The sequence below is a fragment of the Schistocerca piceifrons genome, chromosome X, assembly GCF_021461385.2.
Source record: "Schistocerca piceifrons isolate TAMUIC-IGC-003096 chromosome X, iqSchPice1.1, whole genome shotgun sequence".
In the NCBI taxonomy this organism is placed as follows: Eukaryota; Metazoa; Arthropoda; class Insecta; order Orthoptera; family Acrididae; genus Schistocerca; species Schistocerca piceifrons.
This window is the reverse complement of record NC_060149.1, coordinates 764,032,094-764,057,944: the sequence shown is the minus strand read 5'-3', so window position 1 is coordinate 764,057,944 and position 25,851 is coordinate 764,032,094. Positions and strand designations below refer to the sequence as shown.

The following is a 25,851-nucleotide window of genomic DNA, read 5'->3' as shown; positions in this document are numbered from 1 at the left end:
TTCACACGACTTATTTTCATGATGCAGTTACAACCTATAACAACGCATTTCAAAAGCTCATTTTGGTAAAAACTGTCCATAATAGTCAACGGTCGCAACAACACTCGTTCACTGTTTATTCCTAACCTAACTGCTTACCAACGACTTCGCTTGCGTATACGGATGTCACATAAAGATTTTTTTTAGTTGTATTTTATTTATTTTTTACTTGTTGTTGTTGTTGTGGTCTTCAGTCCTGAGACTGGTTTGAGGCAGCTCTCCATGCTACTCTATCCTGTGCAAGCTTCTTCATCTCCCAGTACCTACTGCAGCATACATCCTTCTGAATCTGCTTAGTGTATTCATCTCTTAGTCTCCCTCTACGATTTTTACCCTCCACGCTGCCCTCCAATACTAAACTGGTGATCTCTTGATGCCTCAGAACATGTCCTTCCAACCGGTTCCTTCTTCTAGTCAAGTTGTGCCACAAACTCCTCTTCTCTCCAATTCTATTCAATACCTCCTCATTAGTTATGTGATCTACCCATCTAATCTTCAGCATTCTTCTGTAGCACCACATTTCGAAAGCTTCTATTCTCTTCTTGTCTAAACTATTTATCGTCCACGTTTCACTTCCATACATGGCTACACTCCATTCAAATACTTTCAGAAACGACTTCCTGACACTTAAATCTATACTCGATGTTAACAAATTTTTCTTCTTCAGAAACGCTTTCCTTGCCATTGCAGTCTACATTTTATATCCTCTCTACTTCGACCATCATCAGTTATTTTGCTCCCCAAATAGCAAAACTCCTTTACTACTTTAAGTGTCTCATTTCCTAATCTAAATCCCTCAGCATCACCTGACTTAATTCGACTCCATTCCATGATCCTCGTTTTGCTTTTGTTGATGTTCATCTTATATCCTCCTTTCAAGACACTGTCCATTCCGTTCGACTGCTCTTCCAAGTCCTTTGCTGTCTCTGACAGAATTACGATGTCATCGGCGAACCTCAAAGTTTTTATTTCTTCTCTATGGATTTTAATACCTACTCCGAATTTTTCTTTCGTTTCCTTTACTGCTTGCTCAATATACAGATTGAATAACATTGGGGAGGAGTACAAAACCCTGTCTCCTTCCCTTCCCAACCACTGCTTCCCTTTCATGTCCATCGACACTTATAACTGCCATCTGGTTTCTGTACAAATTGTAAATAGCCTTTCGCTCCCTGTATTTTACCCCTGCCACCTTTAGAATTTGAAAGAGAGTATTCCAGTCAACATTGTCAATAGCTTTCTCTAAGTGTACAAATGCTAGAAACGTAGGTTTGCCTTTCCTTAATCTTTCTTCTAAGATAAGGCGTAAGGTTAGTATTGCCTCACGTGTTCCAACATTTCTACGGAATCCAAACTGACCTTCCCCGAGGTCGACTTCTACCAGTTTTTCCATTCGTCTGTAAGGAATTCGCGTTAGTATTTTGCAGCTGTGACTTATTAAACTGATAGTTCGGTAATTTTCACATCTGTCAACACCTGCTTTCTTCGGGATTGGAATTATTTTATTCTTCTTGATGTCTGAGGGTATTTCGCCTGTCTCATACATCTTGCACACAAGATGGTAGAGTTTTATCAGGACTGGCTCTCCCAAGGCCGTCAGTAGTTCTAATGGAATGTTGTCTACTCCCGGGGCCTTGTTTCGACTCAGGTCTTTCAGTGCTTTTCGACTCAGGTCTTTCAGTGCTTGGTACAGCTAAATATCTCGGAAAATATGCACCGTATGAAAAAAAATCCATATGAAAAGTTAATGTTTTAAAGGGGACATCTGCCTGTACTAATACTAACCTCCCCCATCTCCCTCCTTCCCGTCCCCTCTCCACCCCTCCAGTGGTGGGATCGGGGGATCAGCTTTTTATTGTCGAATGGGAAAGCCCTCTTTTTATTGGAGATTCGGATTATACGCAGAAAAATACCTAAGATTTATCTGAAACAATTTTTTCCATTCGAGGTAGATGGCGCCATAATCTGCACGGGAGTTACGACTGTTGGACAGAAGAATACACCGAAATCAGTCAACCTGATGGTGAGATCCGAGGTAACTCACCGATACCAAGTATCCTGATGGTGTGGGCCTCGAAACGGAACAGAAAGCTACGTTATGTTAGAAGTAGCGTATCTTCCTGACTTTTAAATGTCTAAACCAAAAAATCTGCGAATTCTGGATCTCTTCGCTACTCCCGCTGTGACTTGAACTAACACACACCTTGAGTGCAGCGATTCGCCGGCCACTGTGGCCGAGCGGTTCTAGGCGCTTCAGTCCGGAACCGCGTTGCTGCTACGGTCGCAGGTTCGAATCCTGCCTCGGTCATGGATATGTGTGACGTCCTTAGGTTAATTAGGTTTAAGTAGTTCTAAGTCTAGGGGACTGATGCCCTCAGATTTTAAGTCCCATAGTGCTTAGAGCCATTTGAACCTTTTTTTTTTTTTCAGCGATTCTTCCTCCGATACGATATGCAGTGCCTGTGTTGTGCAGATGTACGACGCAATGTTTCTTCGGACTTTGCATCGTACCTCTGAACAAAGGCATTGCAATATCATATTTATCAGCCAGCACCGAAAAAGCGGCTTTCAATTAAAATATCTTCCCTGTACGGGGATATACATAATGAATGTACGAGTTCACGTTGTAGACACACGGTTGACGGATATGGGAGTTTAGGTCTGGTCGTGAAGAGTACTCGGATAGCCTCATGGTAAGCCGACCGCTTGCGATAACACAAATTTTCAGTGTCGTCATTCCGTTATACAACTGATGATTGTCCGTGTTGGCATCTGCGAATACGTTTCATGTATTCTTCCTCCAGTTATGTGACTGATCTCATCACGTTTTCTGCTGCTGTCTTCCATCTTCTTACTCGCATTGCCCTCATAATATTTCATTCGCGAAATATTCATCATCCTTGGACGTGGACTGAATTTCGCCTTGACGCAAACTTATTACCGGCTGATCAAGAAGCCTGTATAAATTTGAAAACTTAATAAACCACAGAATAATGTAGATAGAGAGGTAAAAATTGACACACGTGCTTGGAATGACATGGTGTTTTATTAGAACCGAAATAAACAAAGTTCACAAAATGTCCGACAGATGGCTGGACAGCAAAACGTCAGTGACTGCGCATGACAATCGTCTACAAAAGGAGCTGTAATGAGAGAGAGAATCGATCCCCTTCCCCCACCTCCTCCTGTTCCTCCAACATCTCTGCATCCTTTACATTGTCCGCAGGCTTGATCCCCCCCCCCCCCCCCACCCTCTGGTTTCCTCCTTCCTCTCCACACCTCGCCCGTTGCCGCACTTCTATCGCTGTATCCCTCCCTCTCTCCACCTCCACACCCTCCATCTCCTTCATCAGGGTAATTTCCAACGCCTCCCCCTCCCGGATGACGAACTTCGCCGTGAAATCTACCCTTCCTTCCAACTATAACCTGGCCTTGTCCCCCCCCCCCTCCCCAGGGCCCCCTTTTTCCCTCTTCCCTCCTTCTCCCAGAGCGGATTTTCCTCTTCCCCCCCCTCCCCTGAGACCCTGCACCCCAAACTTGCCTCTTTCCTTCCCACATCCCTCCCTACCTGGCCCTCCTCAGCGCGCCCCCCCTCCCGCTCATCTCCATCTCTTCCCCTCCCTCCCTTCTTCCAGTCTCCCTCATCTCCTTGCGCCTGGCAGATCCTCTGTTTTGATCATCGTCAGTGTGCCACATAAGTGTTGTGTTTAGTGTGTTTCTCCTGTGCGTCAAGAGGTGTGATTTTAATTGTGTACTGCCTCGAGGTTTGCCGTCAGTGTTTGTTATGTGCTACGCCATCCCTCGATACCTTTTATGCTCCAGCCATACTGTGCCTTGTGTTCTTTTAATTGTCGCAGTGTGTGGCTTTTGTGTGTGCTATTTTTAAACAGTTTTAACAGTTTTTTATCTCCATTTTACCGTCACCCCGTTTTTTGTCTATTGCCTTCCATGATGTTCCCCCTTTTTTATATCTATGTTCACCATATTCTCTCCTTTGTTCTTTTTAAATGTCTTCTATTGTTTTTTCTATGTCTTTCGGCTGAAGAGCAGCGCATATGCTGCTGCCAGCCCATCCCGATGGGGAATTGAAATACAATAAAGAAAAAAAAAAAGAGAGAGAGAATCAGATGCGGCAGCAGTCGCAGTATGTTGACGTTACCCGAAAAGGTAATTTTAGTGAAGCTGTACTATCAGAATGGGGAATGTGCTAGTTCAGCGTTACGATCCTATCGCCATAGGAAGGGGATTCGAACGGGTAAAGGTCCGTTGACAAATGCAGCTGTGGCGAGAATGATTTCGAAGTTCGAAGCCACGGGTTGTTTTAGACGATAGACCCCGTAGTGGCTGACCGAGCACAAGGCGTAATGCTGCTGAGGCAGTTCAGGAAGAAATGGAGACTGTAGCGGGTTCGTCTATGGACGGGAAAGTCAGCGCTCGTGCAGTCGCACGTCGCACCGGCATTCCATACACTACTGTTTGGTTGGCACTTAGGCGTACCCTCGGATGCTATCCGTACAAAATCCATCGGCATCATGAACCGTCACCTGGCGATTTAGTGAAGCGGAGGGCATTTAAGGTGTGGGCGTTTCAAAAGATGGCGGAAGATGACGATCGGTTGAGTAATGTGTTGTGGACCGACGAACCTCATTTCACGCTCCGAAGGTCTGTCAATGCCCACAGCTGCAGAATTTGGGCTACCGAAAATCCTAGAACTGTCGTGGAAACTCCATTGCACGACGAGAAAGTCACGGTATGGGTTGGATTTACCACATCTAACGTTATCGGACCTTTTTTCTTCGAGGAAATACGTGATTCTGGTTTTGTAACTGCTACCGTGACGGGTGAGAGGTACGCCGATATGTTACAGAATCGCATCATCTCCAGCCTGGCTGATTAACACCTGCTGGAACAGTGCTGTTCACAGCATTATTCCTCGACTACAGCTATTGTTGAGGAATGATGGTGGACATATTGAGCATTTCCTGTAAAGAACATCATCTTTGCTTTGTCTTACTTTGTTATGCTAATTATTACTATTCTGATCAGATGAAGCGCCATCTGTCTGACATTTTTTGAACTTTTGTAATTTTTTTTGTTCTAATAAAACCCCATGTCATTCCAAGCATGCGTGTTAATTTGTACCTCTCTATCTACATTATTCCGTGATTTATTCAGTTTTCAAATTTATATTGACTTTTTGATTCACCAGGTACTTTCTGCGACATTCAATTTTCAACACTCCGCAATCCGCAAAACTATAACTTCCCGTTGCTACCCGCCACAATTAAAAATTTTCTAATAACTTGCGACATTGATCATATTCTTCATATTCAGCACAGTTATCCCAAAATTGCATCGCCTATCCTCAATGCGGTTGTTTAAAAAAGTTTCCCCACACCAGATGCCATACTGCAAGATATCCCCGTGGTATTAAATCTGCATAAATGTTTCTATGTCTAGCCACGAGTCCACAGAAACCGCTGACTCGTACATTCATTACGTATATTCCCCATGCATGGAAGACATTTTATTTGAAAGTCGCTTTCCTGGTGTTTGCGGATACATTTAATATTACAGTGCCTGTGTTATTCCGAATTACGATGCAATGTTCCTTTGGACATGAATGCATGTCTCACCATTGGTCCAAAGGAAAACTGCATCGTAATTCGGAATAACACAAGTACTGCGATATCGTATAGTACAACTGATTGTTCCTTCCCACTCGAGACTGCAAAAGTTAAGTTAACCCTTTGTTGGATCATCTCAATGAATCAGCATGTAGGACGTCCTCCTACTTGATCTGTGCAGTTCTCTCGTTGATCTAGTCTCTTGAAGCAGTTCTCGTAGCTTACTGGATTCGTTCAGAGATGCAAATAGCCTACCCACGTGGCTATAAATTGAAGTGGGGTTAGCTAATCTATACTGATGAAAAGAAATCGCAACAGCAAGGAGATGTGCAACTTCAACGATAATTTGTAGGCATGTTTCTACATTTGAAAGATGATTCCTATTCAACTTCTGCGCCAGTCGCATAAGAATAGCGCTAGAAATGCCACTACGAGGATGCAAAACTGGTTTGTTTTAAGTACACGCTGTAACGATCGTGAGCGTTGGTTACCTTTGAGACTGGACGTGCTGAGTTGATGTTAGTTAAGAATGTTTTTCAGGCGACAAAGACGCCATTATCAACACCTCACGGAGTTCGAGGTCGTGTAATAGGGCTACGAGAAGCTGGATGCTCCTTCCGCGATACTGCAGACAGACTTGGAGGGAATGTAGCCACAGTACATGACTGCTATCGGCGGTGGTCACGGGAATGTACGGTCGCAAGAAGACCGGTCTCCTGACAGCCACGTAGCACTACCGAGAGGGAAGACCAACGTGTTCGGCGTATGGCTTAGGCACACCGTACTGCATTTGCAGCAGCGATTTGAGCAGCAGTTGGCACCACTGTGACACAAAGAACTGTTACCAATCGGTTACTTCAAGGACAGCTCAGAGCCAGACGTTCTGTAGCGTGCATTCCACTGACCCCCAACCACCTCGGTGGTGTCGGGCGGGGTGGAGATCTACTGTGTTTTCTGATGAAAGATGGTTCTGCCTCGGTGCCAGTGACGGCCGTGTGTTGGTTAAAAGAGGCCAGTTGAGGTCCTGCAACCAACCCGTCTGCGTGCTGGACACACTGGACATACTTCTGGAGTTATGGTCTGGGGTGCTACTTCGTACGAAAGCAGTAGAACTCTCGTGGTCATCCCACGCAGCCTTGCTGAAAATTTGTACGTCAGTCTGGTGATACTACGTGTTGTGGTGCTATTCATGAAGAGCATTCCATGGGATATTTCCCAAAAGGATAACGCTCGCTCACATACCGCTGTTGTAACCCAACATGTACTACAGAGTGTCGACATGTTACCTTGCCCATGCTGATCATCCAGTCTCCAATCGACTGCATATGGAAATCACCGAACGACAACTCCAGCATCATTCATGACGAGCATTAACCGTCCCTGTACTGACCGACCAAGCGCAACTTATTTATTTGATTTATTTATTTCATTAACAGCACAGAGCAGCCCACCGCCTTGAAATGTAAGGTGGGTCGGATGCTTCTAAATCTACACTACTGGCCATTAAAATTGCTACACCACGAAGATGACGTGCTGCAGACGCGAAATTTAACCGACACGAAGAAGATGCTGTGATATGCAAATGATTAGCTTTTCAGAGCATTCACACAAGGTTGGCGCCAGTGGCGACACCTACAACGTTCTCATATGAGGAAAGTTTCCAACCTATTTCTCATACACAAACAGCAGTTGACCGGCGTTGCCTGGTGAAACGTTGTTGTGATGCCTCGTGTAAGGAGGAGAAATGCGCACCACCACGATTCCGACTTCGATAAAGGTCGGATTGTAGCCTATCGCGATTGCGGTTTATCGTATCGCGACATTGCTGCTCGCGTTGGTCGAGATCCAATGACTGTTAGCAGAATATGGAATCGGTGGTTCAAGAGGGTAATACGGAACGCCGTGCTAGATACCAACGGTCTCAAATCAATAGCAGTCGAGATGACACGCATCTTATCCACATGGCTGTAACGCATCGTGCAGCCACGGCTCTATCCCTGAGTCAGCTGATGGGGACGTTTGGAAGACAACAACCATCTGCACGAACAGTTCGACGACGTTTGCAGCAGCATGGACTATCAGCTCGGAGACCATGGCTGCGTGGCTGCGATTACTCTTGACGCTGCACCACAGACAGGAGAGTCTGCGATGGTGTACTCAACGACGAACCTGGGTGCACGAATGGCAAAACGTCATTTATTCGGATGAATCCAGGTTCTGTTTACAGCATCATGATGGTCGTATTCGTGTTTGACGACATCGCGGTGAACGCACATTGGAAGCGTGTATTCCGTCATCGCCATACTGGCGTATCACCCGGCGTGATGGTATGGGGTGCCATTGGTTACACGTGTCGGTCACCTCTTGTTGAAATTGACGGCACTTTGAACAGTGTACGTTCCATTTCAGATGTGTTACGACCCGTGGCTCTACCCTTCATTCGATCCCTGCGAAACCCTACATTTCAGCAGGATAATGCACGACAGAATGTTGAGGTCCTGTACGGGCCTTTCTGGATACAGAAAATGTTCGACTGCTGACGTGGCCTGCATATTCTCTAGATCTCTCACCAACTGAAAACGTTTGGTCAACTGTGGCCGAGCAACTGGCTCGTCACAATACGCCAGTCACTACTCTTGATGTACTGTGGTATCGTGTTGAAGCTGCATGGGCAGCTGTACCTGTACACGCCATCCAAGCTCTGTTTGACTCAATGCCCAGGCGTATCAAGGCCGTAATTACGGCCAGAGATGGTTGTTCTGGGTACTGATTTCTCAGGATCTATGCAGCCAAATTGCGTGAAAATGTAATCACATGTCGGTTCTAGTATAGTATATTTGTCCAATGAATGCCCGTTTATCATCTGCCTTTCTTCTTGGTGTAGCAATTTTAATGGCCAGTAGTGTAATAGCAAAGACTTCTCATTGTTACAGTCTTACTGGTATACAGTTGCTAATGTTTTTTTTAAATAATATAAAGAACAGTCATTGAACTCCATCGCACTAACTGGCACGTCTCCAGTACGACGCAACGCATGTATGTTTGCATGCTTGCATTCAACATTCTGGCGGTTACACCAGTTATTAATGTACCAGCATTTCACATTTGCAATGACTTATCTCACGCTTACATATACCTGTGATCTTGTAACGTTAATCGTTTAACTATATTACCTAGAAAAATATATTCCCGAAATTTCATTAGTCTACATTAACTATTTTTTGTTGTTGCGATTTTTTTCATCCGTGTATTTTTAATAATTATGGGATACCATTACAACGCATTTATTAAAAAATACCGAAAATAGTTTACTATTAAATCCTTTGACATGGTTAATCTCAAGAGCATGGTTTCTCTGAGATCATGGTCTGCATAGAGATCAGTTTCGGATTGCATCCTAACGCCGGCTGAAGTGCTTCGTGCGTAAAAGAAATCTTTATACACTTCATATAACTTCTTAACGATTCGTGCATTGTCGGTACAACATTAACTGTCATTTGTTTCTTCATATAAATAGTTTACTGCATAGCGGATATGGTAAAGAAAACTTAGATAACACTCAAGATCCCCCTAGAATTTAAAATGCCAAAAGAGGCTTTTAATCATTAATATTTGATATTGAAAATTTCTTTGTTTCACACCTAAGTGTTGGTGGGTCCCCTTTAACATCTCTGAACTGGATCCACTCTCATGGTTTACTCGTAGTTCCTCACCCCACTGGCATAGTTTCAGCGCCATATGCCGTTGCCAGTCTCTCTGGCTGAGTCCCAATTGTGGGAACATCTTTCATACTTCCTGCAGTAACGATCTATATTGCTACTTATGAAATCTAGTTATTCGTATTAACGGCACCATCCCATTATTGTGTTGAAATAGTAGTAAATAAAAGCCCAGATTAAGAGAAATATCACAAGTTGACTGTGAATAACAGCCTGTAGCACATATCTTCCAGCATTCTTTCTAACCTGTGAATGATCCACTTACTGCGGCACAGCTGCTATGCCAAATAAATCCGGGACACAGTTTTCCAGTTACTGTCCTGAATGCACACAGCTGATTACATACCCAACAGGCAGCACGTACCACACGTTATGTCAATGTGTGGAAACGCTTTTCTTGGCCATTGACGTAGCTATGTGCCAACCAGCCTTGAATTCCGTTTACACCTACATCTCCGCATGCCACCGTATGGTGCGTGGTGGAGGGTACCCTCTACCACTACTCGTCATTTCCTTTCCTGCTGCACTCGCAAATTGAGCGAGGGAAGAACGACTGTCTATATGAAGATGGTATCTCTTCCCGAAAGAACAGATACCATTGATGACCGAGCAGCGTCTCTGGAATGAAATGATAACTAAACCGAAACCCTTAGCTGCCGACAGGTGTTGATATCCGTCAATGGGGACAGCTGAAAATGTGTGCCCCGACCGGGACTCGGACCCGGGATCTCCTGCTTACATGGCAGACGCTCTGTCCATCTGAGCCACCGAGGGCACAGAGGATAATGCGACTGCAGGGACTTATCACTTGCACGCTTCCCGTGAGACCCACATTTCCCACTGTCCACAACGTACATTCGTAGTGTTCCTAATAGATATTTGCGCATTCATTGTCTATATGCCTCCGTAGGAGCCCTAATCTTCCGGTCCTCATACCCAATGTACATAGCGGCGGTAGAATCGTTCTGCAGTCAGCCTCAAATTCCGGTTTTCTAAATTTTCACAATAGTGCACCTCGAAAAGAACGTCGCCTTTCCTCCAGGGATTTCCATTTCAGTTCCCGAAGCGTCTCTGTAATACTTGCGTGTTGTTTGAACCCACCGGTAACAAATGTAGCCGCGCGGGATTAGCCGAGCGGTCTTAGGTGCTGTGCGGCTGGTCCCGGCGGAGGTTCAAAAATGGTTCAAATGGCTCTGAGCACTATGGGACTTATCATCTATGGTCATCAGTCCCCTAGAACTTAGAACTACTTAAACCTAACTAACCTAAGGACATCACACACATCCATGCCCGAGGCAGGATTCGAACCTGCGACCGTAGCAGTCGCGCGGCTACGGACTGCCCGGCGGAGGTTCGAGTCCTCCCTCGGGCACGGGTGTGTGTGTTTGTCCTCAGGATCATTTAGGTTAAGCAGTGTGTAAGCTTAGAGACTGATGACCTTAGCAGTTAAGTGCCGTAAGATTAAAAAAAAAAAATAGCGCCGGCAGCTGTGGCCGAGAGGTTCTAGGGTTCTAGGCACTTCAGTTCGGATCCGCGCTGCTGCTACGATCACAGGCTCGAATCCTGCCTCGGGCATGGATGTGTGTGATGTCCTTAGGTTAGTTAAGGTGTAAGTAGTTCTAAGTCCAGCGGAGTGATGACCTCAGATGTTAAGTCCCATAGTGCTTAGAGGCATTTGAACAATTTTTTTCGCATGTGGAAAACTTCTGTCGAAATTTGACGTACGATGAAAGTTTTAAGTTTAACTGGCTATCCATCATCAGTCTGATCTCACAAGAGCCCGTACCCCACTTTCGACGTTTTCGTCGGTTTTTGAAGTTAAACGTCTCCCTGAGCGAGGCTCATCTTTAACGAGTTCTGGGCCTTTAAAAAATGATTTGTGCCAGAAAAACTTGTGCTCTTTATAAGAAATGTTCCCCATAGGCCTGTTTCAACATTCCGAAGGCCACACTCGCGGAATCCCCAGGTTTAACACAAAGCTTGATGGCATAACGTTGCTCTAAATTCCCTCGTTCCATTTTCGTAACACACGACAAAAACAAAACTTCACTGATGGCGCTCTCAAAAATCATATGATAACTGTACGTAGCTGAAACTCGGACTGAGCATCTGGGAGGGATGAAATCACGAGTCTGTACAAGTAGAACAACACAGCGTTGCCAGATCGCCCACGGTGTTGCCAGTCTTATTACTCTTCTCACACACCTTGTATGTTTTAATAAATAAGCATGACCTTCTATTTTTTGTTCCAACTGTAATTTCTGTGCACCATTGACCACAAACCCTAACATCAACGCAGGTTAGTCGTGTGTAGATTGAACTACGTTGCGGCTGGTTGGTGTTTTATTTCGAGAGTGACAGCGGGTGACTGTTGGGACAGGTCAGCGGCAGTGGACGGCAGCTTCTCAGTGGTGTGGAACGTGCCTACCTTTATGTGCCGGCGGTACTGGAGCGCAGGCAGCAACCCGTTCTCGACGCTGACCGCGGACTGGGGCATCGAGCAGAACGCGCGCGACAACTTCCGCGGGGACAAGGTGACCATCCTGTACGACCCGGGCTGGTTCCCCGCGCTGCTCAAGGACAGCAGCGGCCAGCTGCAGCCGCGCAACGGAGGCGCGCCGCAGGCCGGAAACCTCTCCGCGCACCTCGCCGCCTTCTCAGCGGAGCTCGACCACCTCGTCCCAGATCAAGAGTTTGCCGGTCAGTACAACACAATACGAGTGTGCTTTCCTCACCTAACGGAACACCCAGACCGAATATTTATACAGGGTGTATCAAAAAGAATCATCCGATTTTGCACGTCTATAGTTCTGAAACTAATACACTTGCAGGGTGTTACAAAAAGGTACGGCCAAACTTTCAGGAAACATTCCTCATACACAAATAAAGAAAATATGTTATGTGGACATGTGTCCGGAAGCGCTTAATTTCCATGTTAGAGCTCATTCTAGTTTCGTCAGTATGTACTGTACTTCCTCGATTCACCGCCAGTTGGCCCAATTGAAGGAAGGTAATGTTGACTTCGGTGCTTGTGTTGACATGCGACTCGTTGCTCTACAGTACTAGCATCAAGCACATCAGTACGTAACATCAACAGGTTAGTGTTCATCACGAAGGTGGTTTTGCAGTCAGTGCAATGTTTACAAATGCTGAGTTGGCAGATGCCCATTTGATGTATGGATTAGCACGGGGCAATAGCCGTGGCGCGGTACGTTTGTATCGAGACATTTCCAGAACGAAGGTGTCCCGACAGGAAGACGTTCGAAGCAATTGATCGGCGTCTTAGGGAGCACGGAACATTCCAGCCTATGACTCGCGACTGGGGAAGACCTAGAACGACGAGGACACCTGCAATGGACGAGGCAATTCTTCGTGCAGTTGACGATAACCCTAATGTCAGCGTCAGAGAAGTTGCTGCTGTACAAGGTACCGTTGACCACGTCACTGTATGGAGAGTGCTCGGGAGAACCAGTTGTTTCCGTACCATGTATAGCGTGTGCAGGCACTATCAGCAGCTGATTGGCCTTCACGGGTACACTTTTGCGAATGGTTCATCCAACAATGTGTCAATCCTCATTTCAGTGCAAATGTTCTCTTTAGGTATGAGGCTTCATTCCAACGTTATCTAATTGTAAATTTTCACAATCAATATGTGTGGGCTGACGAGAATCCGCACCCAATTGTGCAATCACGTCATCAACACAGATTTTCTGTGAACCTTTGGGCAGGCATTGTTGGTGATGTCTTGATGGGGCCACATGTTCTTCCACCTACGCTCAATGGAGCACGTTATCATGATTTCATACGGGATACTCTACCTGTGCTCCTAGAACATGTGCCTTTACAAGTACGACACAGCATGTGGTTCATGCACGATGGAACTCCTGCACATTTCAGTCGGAGTGTTCATACGCTTCTCAACAACAGATTCGGTGACCGATGCATTGGTAGAGGCGGACCAATTCCATGGCCTCCACGCTCTCCTGACCTCAACCCTCTTGACTTTCATTTATGGGGGCAGTTGAAAGCTCTTGTCTACGTAACCCCGGTACCAAATGTAGAGACTCTTCGTGCTCGTATTGTGGACGGCTGTGATACAACACGCCATTCACCAGGGCTCCATCAGCGCATCAGGGATACCATGCGACGGAGGGTGGATGCATGTATCCTCGCTAACAGAGGACATTTTGAACATTTCCTGTAACAAAGTGTTTGAAGTCACGCTGGTACGTTCTTTGCTGTGTGTTTCCATTCCATGATTAATGTGATTTGAAGAGAAGTAATATAATGAACTCTAACATGGAAAGTAAGCGTTTCTGGACACATGTCCACATAACATATTTTCTTTCTTTGTGTGTGAGGAATGTTTCCTGAAAGTTTGGCCGTACCTTTTTGTAACACTCTGTATACAGTGAATTTTGTTTTTTGGTGAACTGGAAACTCAATATGATTCTTTTCATACCTTTTCATAGATGAGATGCATGGCATATGTCAATGTGGTATTCAAATTGTTCCAACACTGCAGTGAGCATGTCTTGAGTTACAGCTTCCACAGCTGCTGTTTGCGATGTGTCAGTTCATTCATTGTTGTTGGTAACGGAGGCACATAAACAGAGCCTTTTATAAACCCCAGCCGGCCGCTGTGGCCGAGTGGCTCTAGGCGCTTCACTCCCGAACAACGCGGTTGCTAAGGTCGCAGGTTCGAATCCTGCCTCGGGCATGGATGTGTGTGATGTCCTTAGGTTAGTTAGGTTTAAGTAGTTCTAAGTTCTAGGGGACTGATGACCTGAGATGTTAAGTCCCATAGTGCTCAGAGCCATTTGAACCAATTTTTTTTATTTTTTTTTATAAACCCGCACAAGAAATAATCACATACAGTCAGGTCCCGTGACCTTGGAGGCCAGTAATGTGAGGCTGAATCATTTGGTCTAGTGCGACAGATGCATCGTTCAGTAATCCTTTGATTTAAAAATTCCCGCACTTCCAGATGCCAGTGTGGTGGTGCCCCATCCTGGCAACACACGCCAGACGGACATCGGGAGCATGTTGAGTTGTCTAGCTGCTCGGCGAACGGATTTCTGCAGACTCCTCGCGAAACTATGGCGGATGCGTTCGACGTCTGTGTCAGACACTCGGGGACGGTCCGGCGATTTGCCTTTACACAGACAATCTGGTTCTCGGAATTGTTCGTGCCATCGTCTAGTGCTGTGTGCTGTAGGAGGATGCACACCATACCTAGTACGAAAGTCACGGTGAACAGTTATTGCTGACCCGCACTGGTAAAACGTGTAACACAATACGCTTTCTGCTGTCCCGACACCATTCTTACTCGAACTGAAGTGGGAGCACACAGCTGCTACCTAGCATGAACCGTGTAAAACTCGAGAGTTTGCTCTTTCCAACAGTAAGTTGTTCACGCACATTCGCAAATATCTTAATAGTGATCACTTTTTTAAATCGAATGATTCTTTTTGATACACCATATGTTATGTTCACAATGTGCTGACCGAATGGGTTGGTGGGGGGAGGGGGAGGGGGGGTCGGTTGGAAGAAGAGGGCGGATCGTAGGAAGCAAGCTCCTCCCACTGACTCCCAGCACACGGGTAGCTAAGGAGTGAAAAGCGGTGTGAGGGAACAACCCGGGCTTTCGTCACACAGTGCTGGCACTACACATGTGCTTAATAACTTGACATTGCACGGCACATCAAACACTTCGTAACACACACGCACATGCACTGTAGGGTTAGATCGCCATTGTTGCTAGCGGGCAGACACAAAACATTATCATGCCCAAGTCGACCGATTTCTGTCCACTCCGGAACTAGGGAACCCTCGTCCAGGACGCTGTGAACAAATAATGCGTGTAGAACCTTGTCAGGGGAGACAGATTACACTGGATGAAGGGAGGAGAGCCGAACGAGGAACGAGTTAAATTGATCGCACGAACACGTGGCACATACACTACTGGCCATTAAAATTGCTACACCACGAAGATGACGTGCTACAGACGTGAAATTTCACCGACAGGAAGAAGATGCTGTGATATGCAAATGATTAGCTTTTCAAGCATTCACACAAGGTTGGCGCCGGTGGCGACACCTACAACATGCTGACATTAGGAGAGTTTCCGACCGATTTGTCATACACAAACAGCAGTTGACCGGCGTTGCCTGGTGAAACGTTGTTGTGATGCCTACTGTAAGGAGGAGAAATGCTTACCATCACGTTTCCGACTTTGAGAAAGGTCGGATGTTAGCCTATCACGATTGCGGTTTATCGTATCGCGACATTGCTGTTCGCGTTGGTCGAGATCCAATGACTGTTGGCAGAATATGGAATCGGTGGGTTCACGAGGGTAATACGGAACAACGTCGTGCTGGATCCCAACCGCCTCGTAAGACTAGCAGTCGAGATGACAGGCATCTTATCGGCATGGCTGTAACGGATCGTGCAGCCACGTCTCGATCCCTGAGTCAACAGATGGGGGACGTTTCCAAGACAACAACCATCTGGACGAACAGTTCGAAGACGTTTGCAACTGCATGAACTATCAGCTCGGAGACCATGGCTGCGGTGACCCTTGACGCTGCATCACAGACAAGAGCGCCTGCGATGGTGTACTCAACGACGAACTTGGGTGCACGAATGGCAAAACGTCATTTTTTCGGATGAATCCAGGTTCTGTTTACAGCATCATTATGGTCGCATCCGTGTTTGGCGACATCGCGGTGAACGCATATTGGAAGCGTGTATTCGTGATCGGCATACTGCCGTATCACCCGGCGTGATGGTATGGGGTACCACTGGTTACACGACTCGGCCACCTCTTGTTCGCACTGACGGCACTTTGAACAGTGGACGTCGCATTTCAGATGTGTCACGACCCGTGGCTCTACCCTTCATTCGATCCCTGCGAAACCCTACATTTCAGCAGGATAATGCACGACCGCATGTTGCAGGTCCTGTACGGGCCTTTCTGGATACAGAAAATGTTCGATTGCTGCCCTGGCCTGCACATTCTCCAGATCTCTCACCAACTGAAAACGTCTGGTCAATGGTGGCCGGGCAACTGGCTCGTCACAATACGTCAGTCACTACTCGTGATGAACTGTGGTATCGTGTTGAAGCTGCATGGGCAGTTGTACCTGTACACACCATCAAAAAAGGTTCAAATGGCTCTGAGCGCTATGGGACTTAACATCTATGGTCATCAGTTCCCTAGAACTTAGAACTACTTAAACCTAACTAAACTAAGGACATCACACACATCCATGCCTGAGGCAGGATTCGAACCTGCGACCGTAGCGGTCGCGCGGTTGCAGACTGACGCGCCTAGAACCGTTCGGCCACATCGGCCTGCTATCTGCAATAATTAAATGAGATTGCAGAGAGATGGTATACGAGTTATCCCAGTGGCATCTTCTCTAGTATGACAACGAAGGTTATAGTTACATCAAGTTCAGGCATTCCAGAGCCATCAAATGATGTGTAAATACGAAAATGAGTGCCAATATTCCTCGTCGATAACAAACGGTGTAACGTCAGCATGTGCGTGAGTTCGATCGGAAGAGAATGATCGGTCAGGGGGGAAAAGGTTGGTGGTGTCTCTTAGGTCATACACAGCATATTGCTACGACAGTGATTTTTGTGTAGGACCAGTGGATAAAAACGAGCTTTAAGCAAAGACTTGCGAATAGTGTGCCACGGAAAGTGAACACAGTGCAGAATGTGTCCCATCTTGACTGCATCGTTCAAAGTGCATGGTATTCGCTAGAAGCCGGATCATGGTAACAGACATCATTCTGTGGTTTATTCTACGTCCACTGCTCGACGGCAACTGGTGCAGGTTGGGCTTGTGGCATGCATGGTATTGCACTGACTTCTATTGACCAGAAAACACTACAGTTGCAGACTTCTATTCGTCACGTGAACGCCGTCACCGGCGGGCTGTATGACAAAATATAGTTTTTGTTTTATTTTGCAAGTACCATTTCAAACCTATATGCAGCATGAAAATTTCACTCTGCAATGGAGTGTGAACTAATATGAAACTTACTGGCGGATTAAAACTGTGTGCCGGACTGAGACTCGAATTGGCGTCCTTTGCCTTTGGCAGGCAAGTGCTCTATGTTTGAACTACCCGTGTTCAGTCGGTAGCGCACATGCCCGCGAAAGGAAAAGTTCCCAGCCGGCCGATGTGGCCGAGTGGTTCTAGGCGCTTCAGTCTGGAACCACGCGACCGCTACGGTCACAGGTTCGAATCTTGCCTCGGGCATGGATGTGTGTGATGTCCTTAGGTTAGTTAGGTTTAAGTAGTTCTAAGTTCTAGGGGACTGATAACCTCAGATGTTAAGTCCCATAGTGCTCAGAGCCATTTTTTTGAAAAGGTCCTGAGTTCCAGTCTCGGCCTGGCACACATTTTAAATCTGCCAGAAAGTCTGTTCTATATGCACAGCCGCGTGCAGATTAGACACTGCCGCGATTATTGCACTCTGATAGCCTGCGTCGTTAAGTGGCCAAGTGAAGGAATGTCAAGTGTGATGGTTTGGACCACTATTGAATATGGCATGCAATCACGACCCCAACATAGTCGTTGCACTCTTAATATACTAAACTCAGTCCGAACATGCCTTGGAAGGCAGCACCAAACCGAGCGCCATGTGGTCCTCTGCTGGCAGGCGTCACTATACAGGGAGGTCTATCGATCGTAACCGGGCCAAATGTCTCACGAAATAAGCGTCAAACGAAAAAAACTACAGAGAACGAAACTTGTCTAGCTTGAAGGGGGAAACCAAATGGCGCTATGGTTGGCCCACTAGATGGCGCTGCCATAGGTCAAACGGATATCAACTGCGTTTTTTTTTTAAATATGAGCCCCCATATTTTATTACATATTCGTGTAGTAAGTAAACAAATATGAATGTTTTAGTTGGACCACTTTTATCGCTTTGTGATAGATGGCGGTGTAATAGTCACAAACATATGGCTCACAATTTTAGACGAACAGTTGGTAACAGGTAGGTTTTCTAAATTAAAATACAGAACGTAGGTACGTTTGAACATTTTGTTTCGGTTGTTCCAATGTGATACACGTACCTTTGTGAACTTATCATTTCTGAGAACGCTTGCTGTTACAGCGTGATTACCTCTAAATACCACATTAATGCAATAAATGTTCAAAATGTTGTTCATCAACCTCAATGCATTTGGCAATAAGTGTAACGACATTCCTCTCAACAGCGAATGGTTCGCCTTCCGTAATGTTCGCACATACATGGACAATGCACTGACGCATGTTGTCAGGCGTTGTCGGTGGATCACGATAGCAAATATGCTTCAACTTTCCCCACAGAAAGAAATCCGGGGACGTCAGATCCGGTGATCGTGTGGGCCATAGTATGGTGCTTCGACGACCAATCCCCCTGACATGAAACACGCTATTCCATACCGCTTCAACCGCACTCGTGCTATGTGCCGGACATCCATCATTTTGGAAGTACATCGCCATTCTGTCGTGCAGTGAAACATCTTGTAGTAACATCGGTTGAACATTACGTAGGAAATCAGCATACATTGCACCATTTAGATTGCCATCGATAAAATGGGAGCCAATTATCCTTCCTCCCATAATGCCGCACCATACATTAACCCGCCAAGGTCGCTGATGTTCCACTTGTCGCAGCCATCGTGGATTTTCCGTTGCCCAATAGTGCGTATTATGCCGGTTTACGTTACCGCTGTTGGTGAATGACGCTTCGTCGCTAAATAGAACGCGTGCAAAAAATATGTCATCGTCCCGTAATTTCTCTTTTACCCACTGGCAGAACTGTACACGACGTTCAAAGTCGTCGCCATGCAATTCCTGGTGCATAGAAGTATGGTATGGGTGCAATCGATATTGATGTAGCATTCTCAACACCGACGTTTTTGAGATTCCCGATTTTCGGGCAATTTGTCGGCTACTGATGAGCGGATTAGCCGCGACAGCTGCTAAAACATCTACTTGGGCATCATCATTTGTTGAAGGTCGTGGTTGACGTTTCGTATGTGGCTGAAAACTTCCTGTTTCCTTTAATAACGTAACTATCCGGCGAACGGTCCGGACACTTGGATGATGTCGTCCAGGATACCGAGCAGCATACATAGCACACGCCCGTTGGGCATTTTGATCACAATAGCCATACATCAACACGATATCGACCTTTTCGACAGTTGGTAAACGGCCCATTTTAACACGGGTAATGTATCACGAAGCAAATACCGTCCGCACTGGCGGAATGTTACGTGATACCACGTACTTATACGTTTGTGACTATTACAGCGCCATCTATCACAAAGCGAAAAAAGTAGTCCAACTAAAACATTCATATTTCTTTACGTACTACACGAATATGTAATAAAAAATGGGGGTTCCTATTTTTTTTAAAAACGCAGTTGATATCCGTTTGACCTATGGCCCCGCCATTTATCGGGCCAACCATAGCGCCATCTGGTTTCCCCCTTCAAGCTAGACAATTTCGTTTTTTGTAGTTTTTTCGTTTGATGCTTATTTCGTGAGACATTTGGCCCGGTCACTATCAATGGACCACCCTGCATACACTGGTATGTGTGCTTCTCGATTAAGTAGCTCTTCAATTAGCCCCACAAGGGCTGCGTGCACCCTGTTGGCCATCACCGCTCGACAGACCTGTACGTCATCAAAGTGGTAGCCAAGCTCGACAGTGCTTAATTTTTGTCATCTAGTAGGAACCGGTGTTACCACTGCAGCAAGGCCGTTGTCCACTGCATTCTGAATAATTACCGCTAAATCAGTGAACCTTGAATGGCCAGGATACCGTCCATCATTCAAGTAACTCTACAAGTCATATTTCAGCATGACATGACTGGCATAGATGACGAGGAATGTGTCAGATCTTTTCGAAAAACGGTACCTGCCAGTATTTCTACACTACTGGCCATTAAAATTGCTACACCACGAAGATGACATGCTACAGACGCGAAATTTAACCGACACGAAGAAGATGCTGTGATGTGCAAATGATTAGCTTTTCAGAGCATTCACACAAGGTTGGCGCCGGTGGCGACACCTACAACGTGCTGACATGAAGGGAGTTTCCACCCGATTTCTCATACACAAGCGGCAGTTGACCGGCGTGGCCTGGTGAAACGTTGTTGTGATGCTTCGTGTAAGGAGGAGAAGTGCGTACCATCACGTTTCCGACTTTGATAAACATCGGTTTGTAACCTATCGCGATTGTGGTTTATCGTATCGCGACATTGCTGGTCGCGTTGTTCGAGATCCAATGACTGTTAGCAGAATATGGAATCGGTGGGTTCACGAGGGTAATACGGAACGCCGTACTGGATCCCAACGGCCTCGTATCACTAGCAGTCGAGATGACAGGCATCTTATCCGCATGGCTGTAACGGATCGTGCAGCCACGTCTCTATCCCTGAGTCAACAAATGGGGGACGTTTCCAAGACAACAACCATCTGCACGAACAGTTCGACGACGTTTGCATCAGCATGGACTATCAGTTCGGAGACCATGGCTGCGGTGACCCTTGACGCTGCATCACAGACAGGAGCGCCTGCAATGGTGTACTCGACGACGAACCTGGGTGCACGAATGGCAAAACGTCATTTTTTCGGATGAATCCAGGCTCTGTTTACAGCATCACGATGGTCGCATCCGTGTTTGGCGACATCGCGGTGAACGCATATTGGAAGCGTGTATTCGTGATCGCCATACTCCCGTATCACCCGGCGTGATGGTATGGGGTACCACTGGTTACACGTCTCGGCCACCTCTTGTTCGCACTGACGGCACTTTGAACTGTGGACGTCGCATTTCAGATGTGTCACGACCCGTGGCTCTACCCTTCATTCGATCCCTGCGAAACCCTACATTTCAGCAGGATAATGCACGACCGCATGTTGCAGGTCCTGTACGGGCCTTTCTGGATACAGAGAATGTTCGACTGCTGCCCTAGCCTGCACATTCTACGGTTCTCTCACCAATTGAAAACGTCCGGTCAACTGTGGCCGAGCAACTGGTTCGTCACAATACGCCAGTCACTACTCTTGATGAACTGTGGTATAGTGTTGAAGCTGCATGGGCAGCTGTACCTGTACACGCCATCCAAGCTCTCTTTGACTCAATGCCCATGCGTATCAAGGCCGTTATTACGGCCAGAGGTGATTGTTCTGTGTACTGATTTCTCAGGATCTATGCACCCAAATTGCGTGAAAATGTAATCAAACGTCAGTTCTAGTGTAATATATTTGTCCAATGAATACCCGTTTATCATCTGCATTTCTTCTTAGTGTAGCAATTTTAATGGTCAGTAGTGTATAAACAGCGGGTACGTGTGGAATCATACTGACTCTCCTCGCTGTTTTGCCAGCTACTGGGTGAGGTGACAAATGTCATGGGGTACCTCCTAATATCATGTCGGGCCTGCTTTTTCCCGGCGTAGTGCAGCAACCCGACATGGCATGGACTCAACAAGTCGTTGGAGGTCCTCTTCAGAAATATTGAGCCATACTTCCTCTATAGCTGCCCATGGGTCTGCACATTCAAACCCTACCATCTGTTCTTAGCGCTGAAGTCGGGACTTACCTGACAGGACCACAGTTTTCCAGTCGTCTAGGGTCCAACCGATATGGTCACGAACCCATGAGAGGCACTGCAGGCGATGTCTTGCTGTTAGCAAAGGACTCTCATCGGTCGTCTGTTGCAATAGCCCATTTACGCCAAATTTCGCAGCACTGTTCTGTCAGATCGTTCGTCATTCATCTCACGTTGATTTCTGTAGTTATTTCACGCAGAGTTGCTTGTCTCTTAGCGCTGAGAACTCTACGCATACACCACTGCACTCAGTCGCCAAGTGAAGACTTTCGGCCACAGGATTGTCCGTAGTGAGAGGTAATGCCTGAAATTTGTTACTCTCGGCGCACTCTTGACACTGTTGACCTCGGTATGTTGAATTTCCTAACGATTTCCGGAATGGAATGTCTCAAGCTTCTAGATCCAACTACCATTTCCCTTTCAATGTCTGTTAATTCCCAACATGCGACCATAACCACTTCGGCGACCTTTTCGCGTGAGTACAAATGGCAGCTCCGCTAATGCACTGCCCTTTTATATTTTGTGTTCGCGATACTACCGCCATCTGTATACTTACTTGCATACCGCTATCCTATTACGTTTCTGACCACAGTGTATAAGGAGGACTAGTGGACTAATCTCGACCAGTCCTGAGAAACAGTCGTCAAGAATCTGCTTATTGCCGCGCCGAGTGGCCGCTTGGTTTGAGGCGCCATGACACGGATTGCGCGGACCCTTCCGCCGGAGGTTCGAATCCTCCCTCGGGCATGGGTGTGTGTGTTGTCATTATCATAGGTTACTTTAAGTAGTGTGCAAGTCTAGGGACCGATGACTTCAGCAGTTTGGTCCTTTAGGAATTCACTCACATTTAAAACATTTTTATACTGCTTATCACTCAACACCTAGTGTGGTGGCACTCCTTACAGCTGAAAACTTCATTTGGCTTCTCCTTCTTTTAATTGGGAGATTGCGCACAGATCAACGATGTCAATGAAAATATTTGCTGTAATTATACATTCACTGGAAACGAAACAGCAACCCAAACGCTTGTGGCTGAGGAGTTCTCGAACAACAGGAGGATCCGAGAAAAAAACTGATCTACGTGCCTATTTGTAACACCTGACAGGCAGAAAGTCACCACTTGGCTAAAAACAAAATATTGGTAGAACTTCACCCTTTCTTCGATAAGAGTAGAAGCTGAAGTAATGAATTAAAATTTGTGTGAAGACCAGGACTTGAACACGGGTTTCCTCGTTACTAACATATGTGCTGTCCACTACACTACCCTGCCATAATGGCTACCATGCCTCCATGGATTACCCTAGTCCAACGCCTTCCCAAACACAAACTTTAATTAACGCCTCAGCCAATCTTGGTTTTTCCCTTCTCAAATCGTCAGTACTGCCGAGGCTCTCCGATACTGGAAGATAAAGATGAGATAGAATAAGTCTCCAGAAAAATTTAATTCCATCAGAGCAATAGTTCACTCTTCCTGTTTTTAAGCTTAGTCACATACCGTACTCTTCATCCTTCAATTTTTGATCAGGTCTGATCTCTAACAACACCTGGACTCGCATTCGGGAGGTCGACGGTTCAAATCCTCGTCCGGCCATCGAGATCTAAGTTTTTCGCGATTTCCCTAAATCAAAAAATGTTCAAATGTGTGTGACATCTTATGGGACTTAACTGCTGAGGTCATCAGTCCCTAAGCTTACACACTACTTAACCTAAATTATCCTAAGGACAAAAACACACACCCATGCCCGAGGGAGGACTCGAACCTCCGCCGGGACCAGCCGCATCCGTAAATTACTCCATGCAAATTCCGGGATGGTTGCCTTGAAAGGGCAGGCAGATTTCCTTACCAACCGTTGAAACAACCGGAGATGGTGCTCGGTTGGTAATGACCGCGTTGTCAACGAGGCGTTAAACCCTAATTTCCTTTCCTTCCTTAAAACAATTGGACTTCGTCTGCACATAGCTTTAACAAGTTTTTCGCAACCGGGTACACTACAGGTTCGGCGATAAGTCTCCTTAGCCCTGTAACCCCTGTTTTGTATCAAATGTTATTATGCATGCTGGTAGCTATATTATTTCTTATCAGTCGTTGTAATCAGCTGTTGGAATTGAGATTTATGTGTTTTCACAGTTGAGTTTTAATTTGTAGCCATGGAATGTGTGAACGATCATAATTACACTGTTGAGGAGCTCTTAGTGGCAAGTGTGTTGGTGCACGAACAACACACAGCTTAAGCAATGAGACAGATATGGCAGCATTCCACGAAAGATTTAACAAGCCTCCACCTCGAAAGGCAACACTTCTAGATTAGGAAAGACGTGCATTTACTTTTGGTAGTGTTAAAGAAAAGCCGCGGAGTGGAAAGAAGAAGACACTAGAAGAAATAATGTGCCAGAGTCTTTGCTTCGATTGAACAATCTCCTAAGAAGTTGACACGCATACGTGCTTCGCAACTCGGTATACCGAGGACAAAAATGCGAGAGCACATGTGAATAGATCTTAAGATCAGACCTTTTCAACCGGAGTTCGTAAACGAGTTATCGGATACAGCCGGAATGAGCGCGTTTTAGCATGCAGTGCTTTGTTAAATCAACTTCAAAATGTAATGCACCGTACCAAGATTATGTTTCCAGACTAATGCGCCATTTATCGCAGCGCACGTGCTATAAACATTGTCGTTTGGGCCAAAGGGAATCCTTATTACAAAAACGAGTTAGAAACGAACCCGTCTCTCGTAATGACATGGGCAGTGATGACATCACAACGCCTGCTTGGACTGCACTTTTTTGAAGGGACTGTGAATGGTACAAATTATTTACACATGTTACAAACATGGTTAGTACCTCAGCTTAAGGAAAGGGGCTTCAAAGACGGCATTTCGCTGCAGCGAAATGGAGCGACTCCTCACTACGCTCGTGCACTACGCGAGTTCCTGTTCCTAAATGAACACTTTCCAGGACACTGGATAGGTTGTGCTTCATTAGAAGCACCAGTCCCTTGAAATGGACACTAAGAAGTCGTAGCCACACCACGTTAAGGGGAGTCATTAAGGCTTATGTATCTTCACTTCATTATGCTACAAACGAAGAACTGCACATTACTATAGTGGACACATTTCCCACAATAACACCGGACATGTTCAAAGATTTGTCAACAAGAACGTGAAGCCGTATGGAAATGTTTTACAGTGTGATGTGGAAGAGACCGATATAGAGAACTTAATACGTAAATAAGTACTTGTGCTAATTCCAATTAAATCACTTAGCACTCCATATAAGGGGTAAGTGGAATTTTCACCTACTCTGAATACAGGGTGAAACAACTACATCTTGCCCAGCAGATACTGCGGAAAATGAAAGTCCTACTGATATGCGGTTTCCAGAGAATGTGTTGGTAGTCAAGGGCTCGTATCGTTAGCCAATGAACAGATTTTAATAATACTTAGAAAGTAGAATTTTTGTGCAAACATACACCCTTTTAAATGGAATAATGCTACTGACGTTAACAAACTAAAAGTAGATTAAATCAGAATGAGAGTGGTGTTCGTTGCTGGATTCTAATGGGAGTCGTTTACGAGATATCGTATTTTGAGAAGTTCCCACACCGAGACATGTACAATACCTGCGGTACTCATCAACACAAGTGCATACACTAGTTATGTGGATTCTGATCAGTAACGAGGCAACTGACCATCACAGGTTGTGTTCAGAATAACTACCGGCAGCGACAATACACGCTTCCAGTCTGGTATGGAACAACTGTTGCACACGTGCTTGCATTGCAGCGGAGATGTCCTAGCAGGCTTGCAGTAATACGTAGTTGCATATCATCGGGTG

At 45.9% G+C, this 25,851-nt stretch overlaps 1 protein-coding gene and 1 non-coding gene across 3 annotated transcripts in view; one reads left to right on the top strand and one right to left on the bottom strand.

The window, feature by feature from the left end:
• LOC124722942 (hyaluronidase B-like) overlaps window positions 1-25,851 on the top strand; it is a 199,776-nt gene that overhangs the window by 129,448 nt on the left and 44,477 nt on the right. For both annotated transcript variants that reach the window (XM_047248105.1, XM_047248106.1), the window contains exon 2: window positions 11,766-12,085. In XM_047248105.1, the coding sequence (XP_047104061.1) occupies window positions 11,766-12,085 (320 nt within the window). The remainder of the gene's footprint in view (window positions 1-11,765; window positions 12,086-25,851) is intronic.
• On the bottom strand, window positions 10,086-10,160 carry Trnat-ugu. Its single transcript has one exon. It is a non-coding gene; the product is annotated as a tRNA-Thr (tRNA).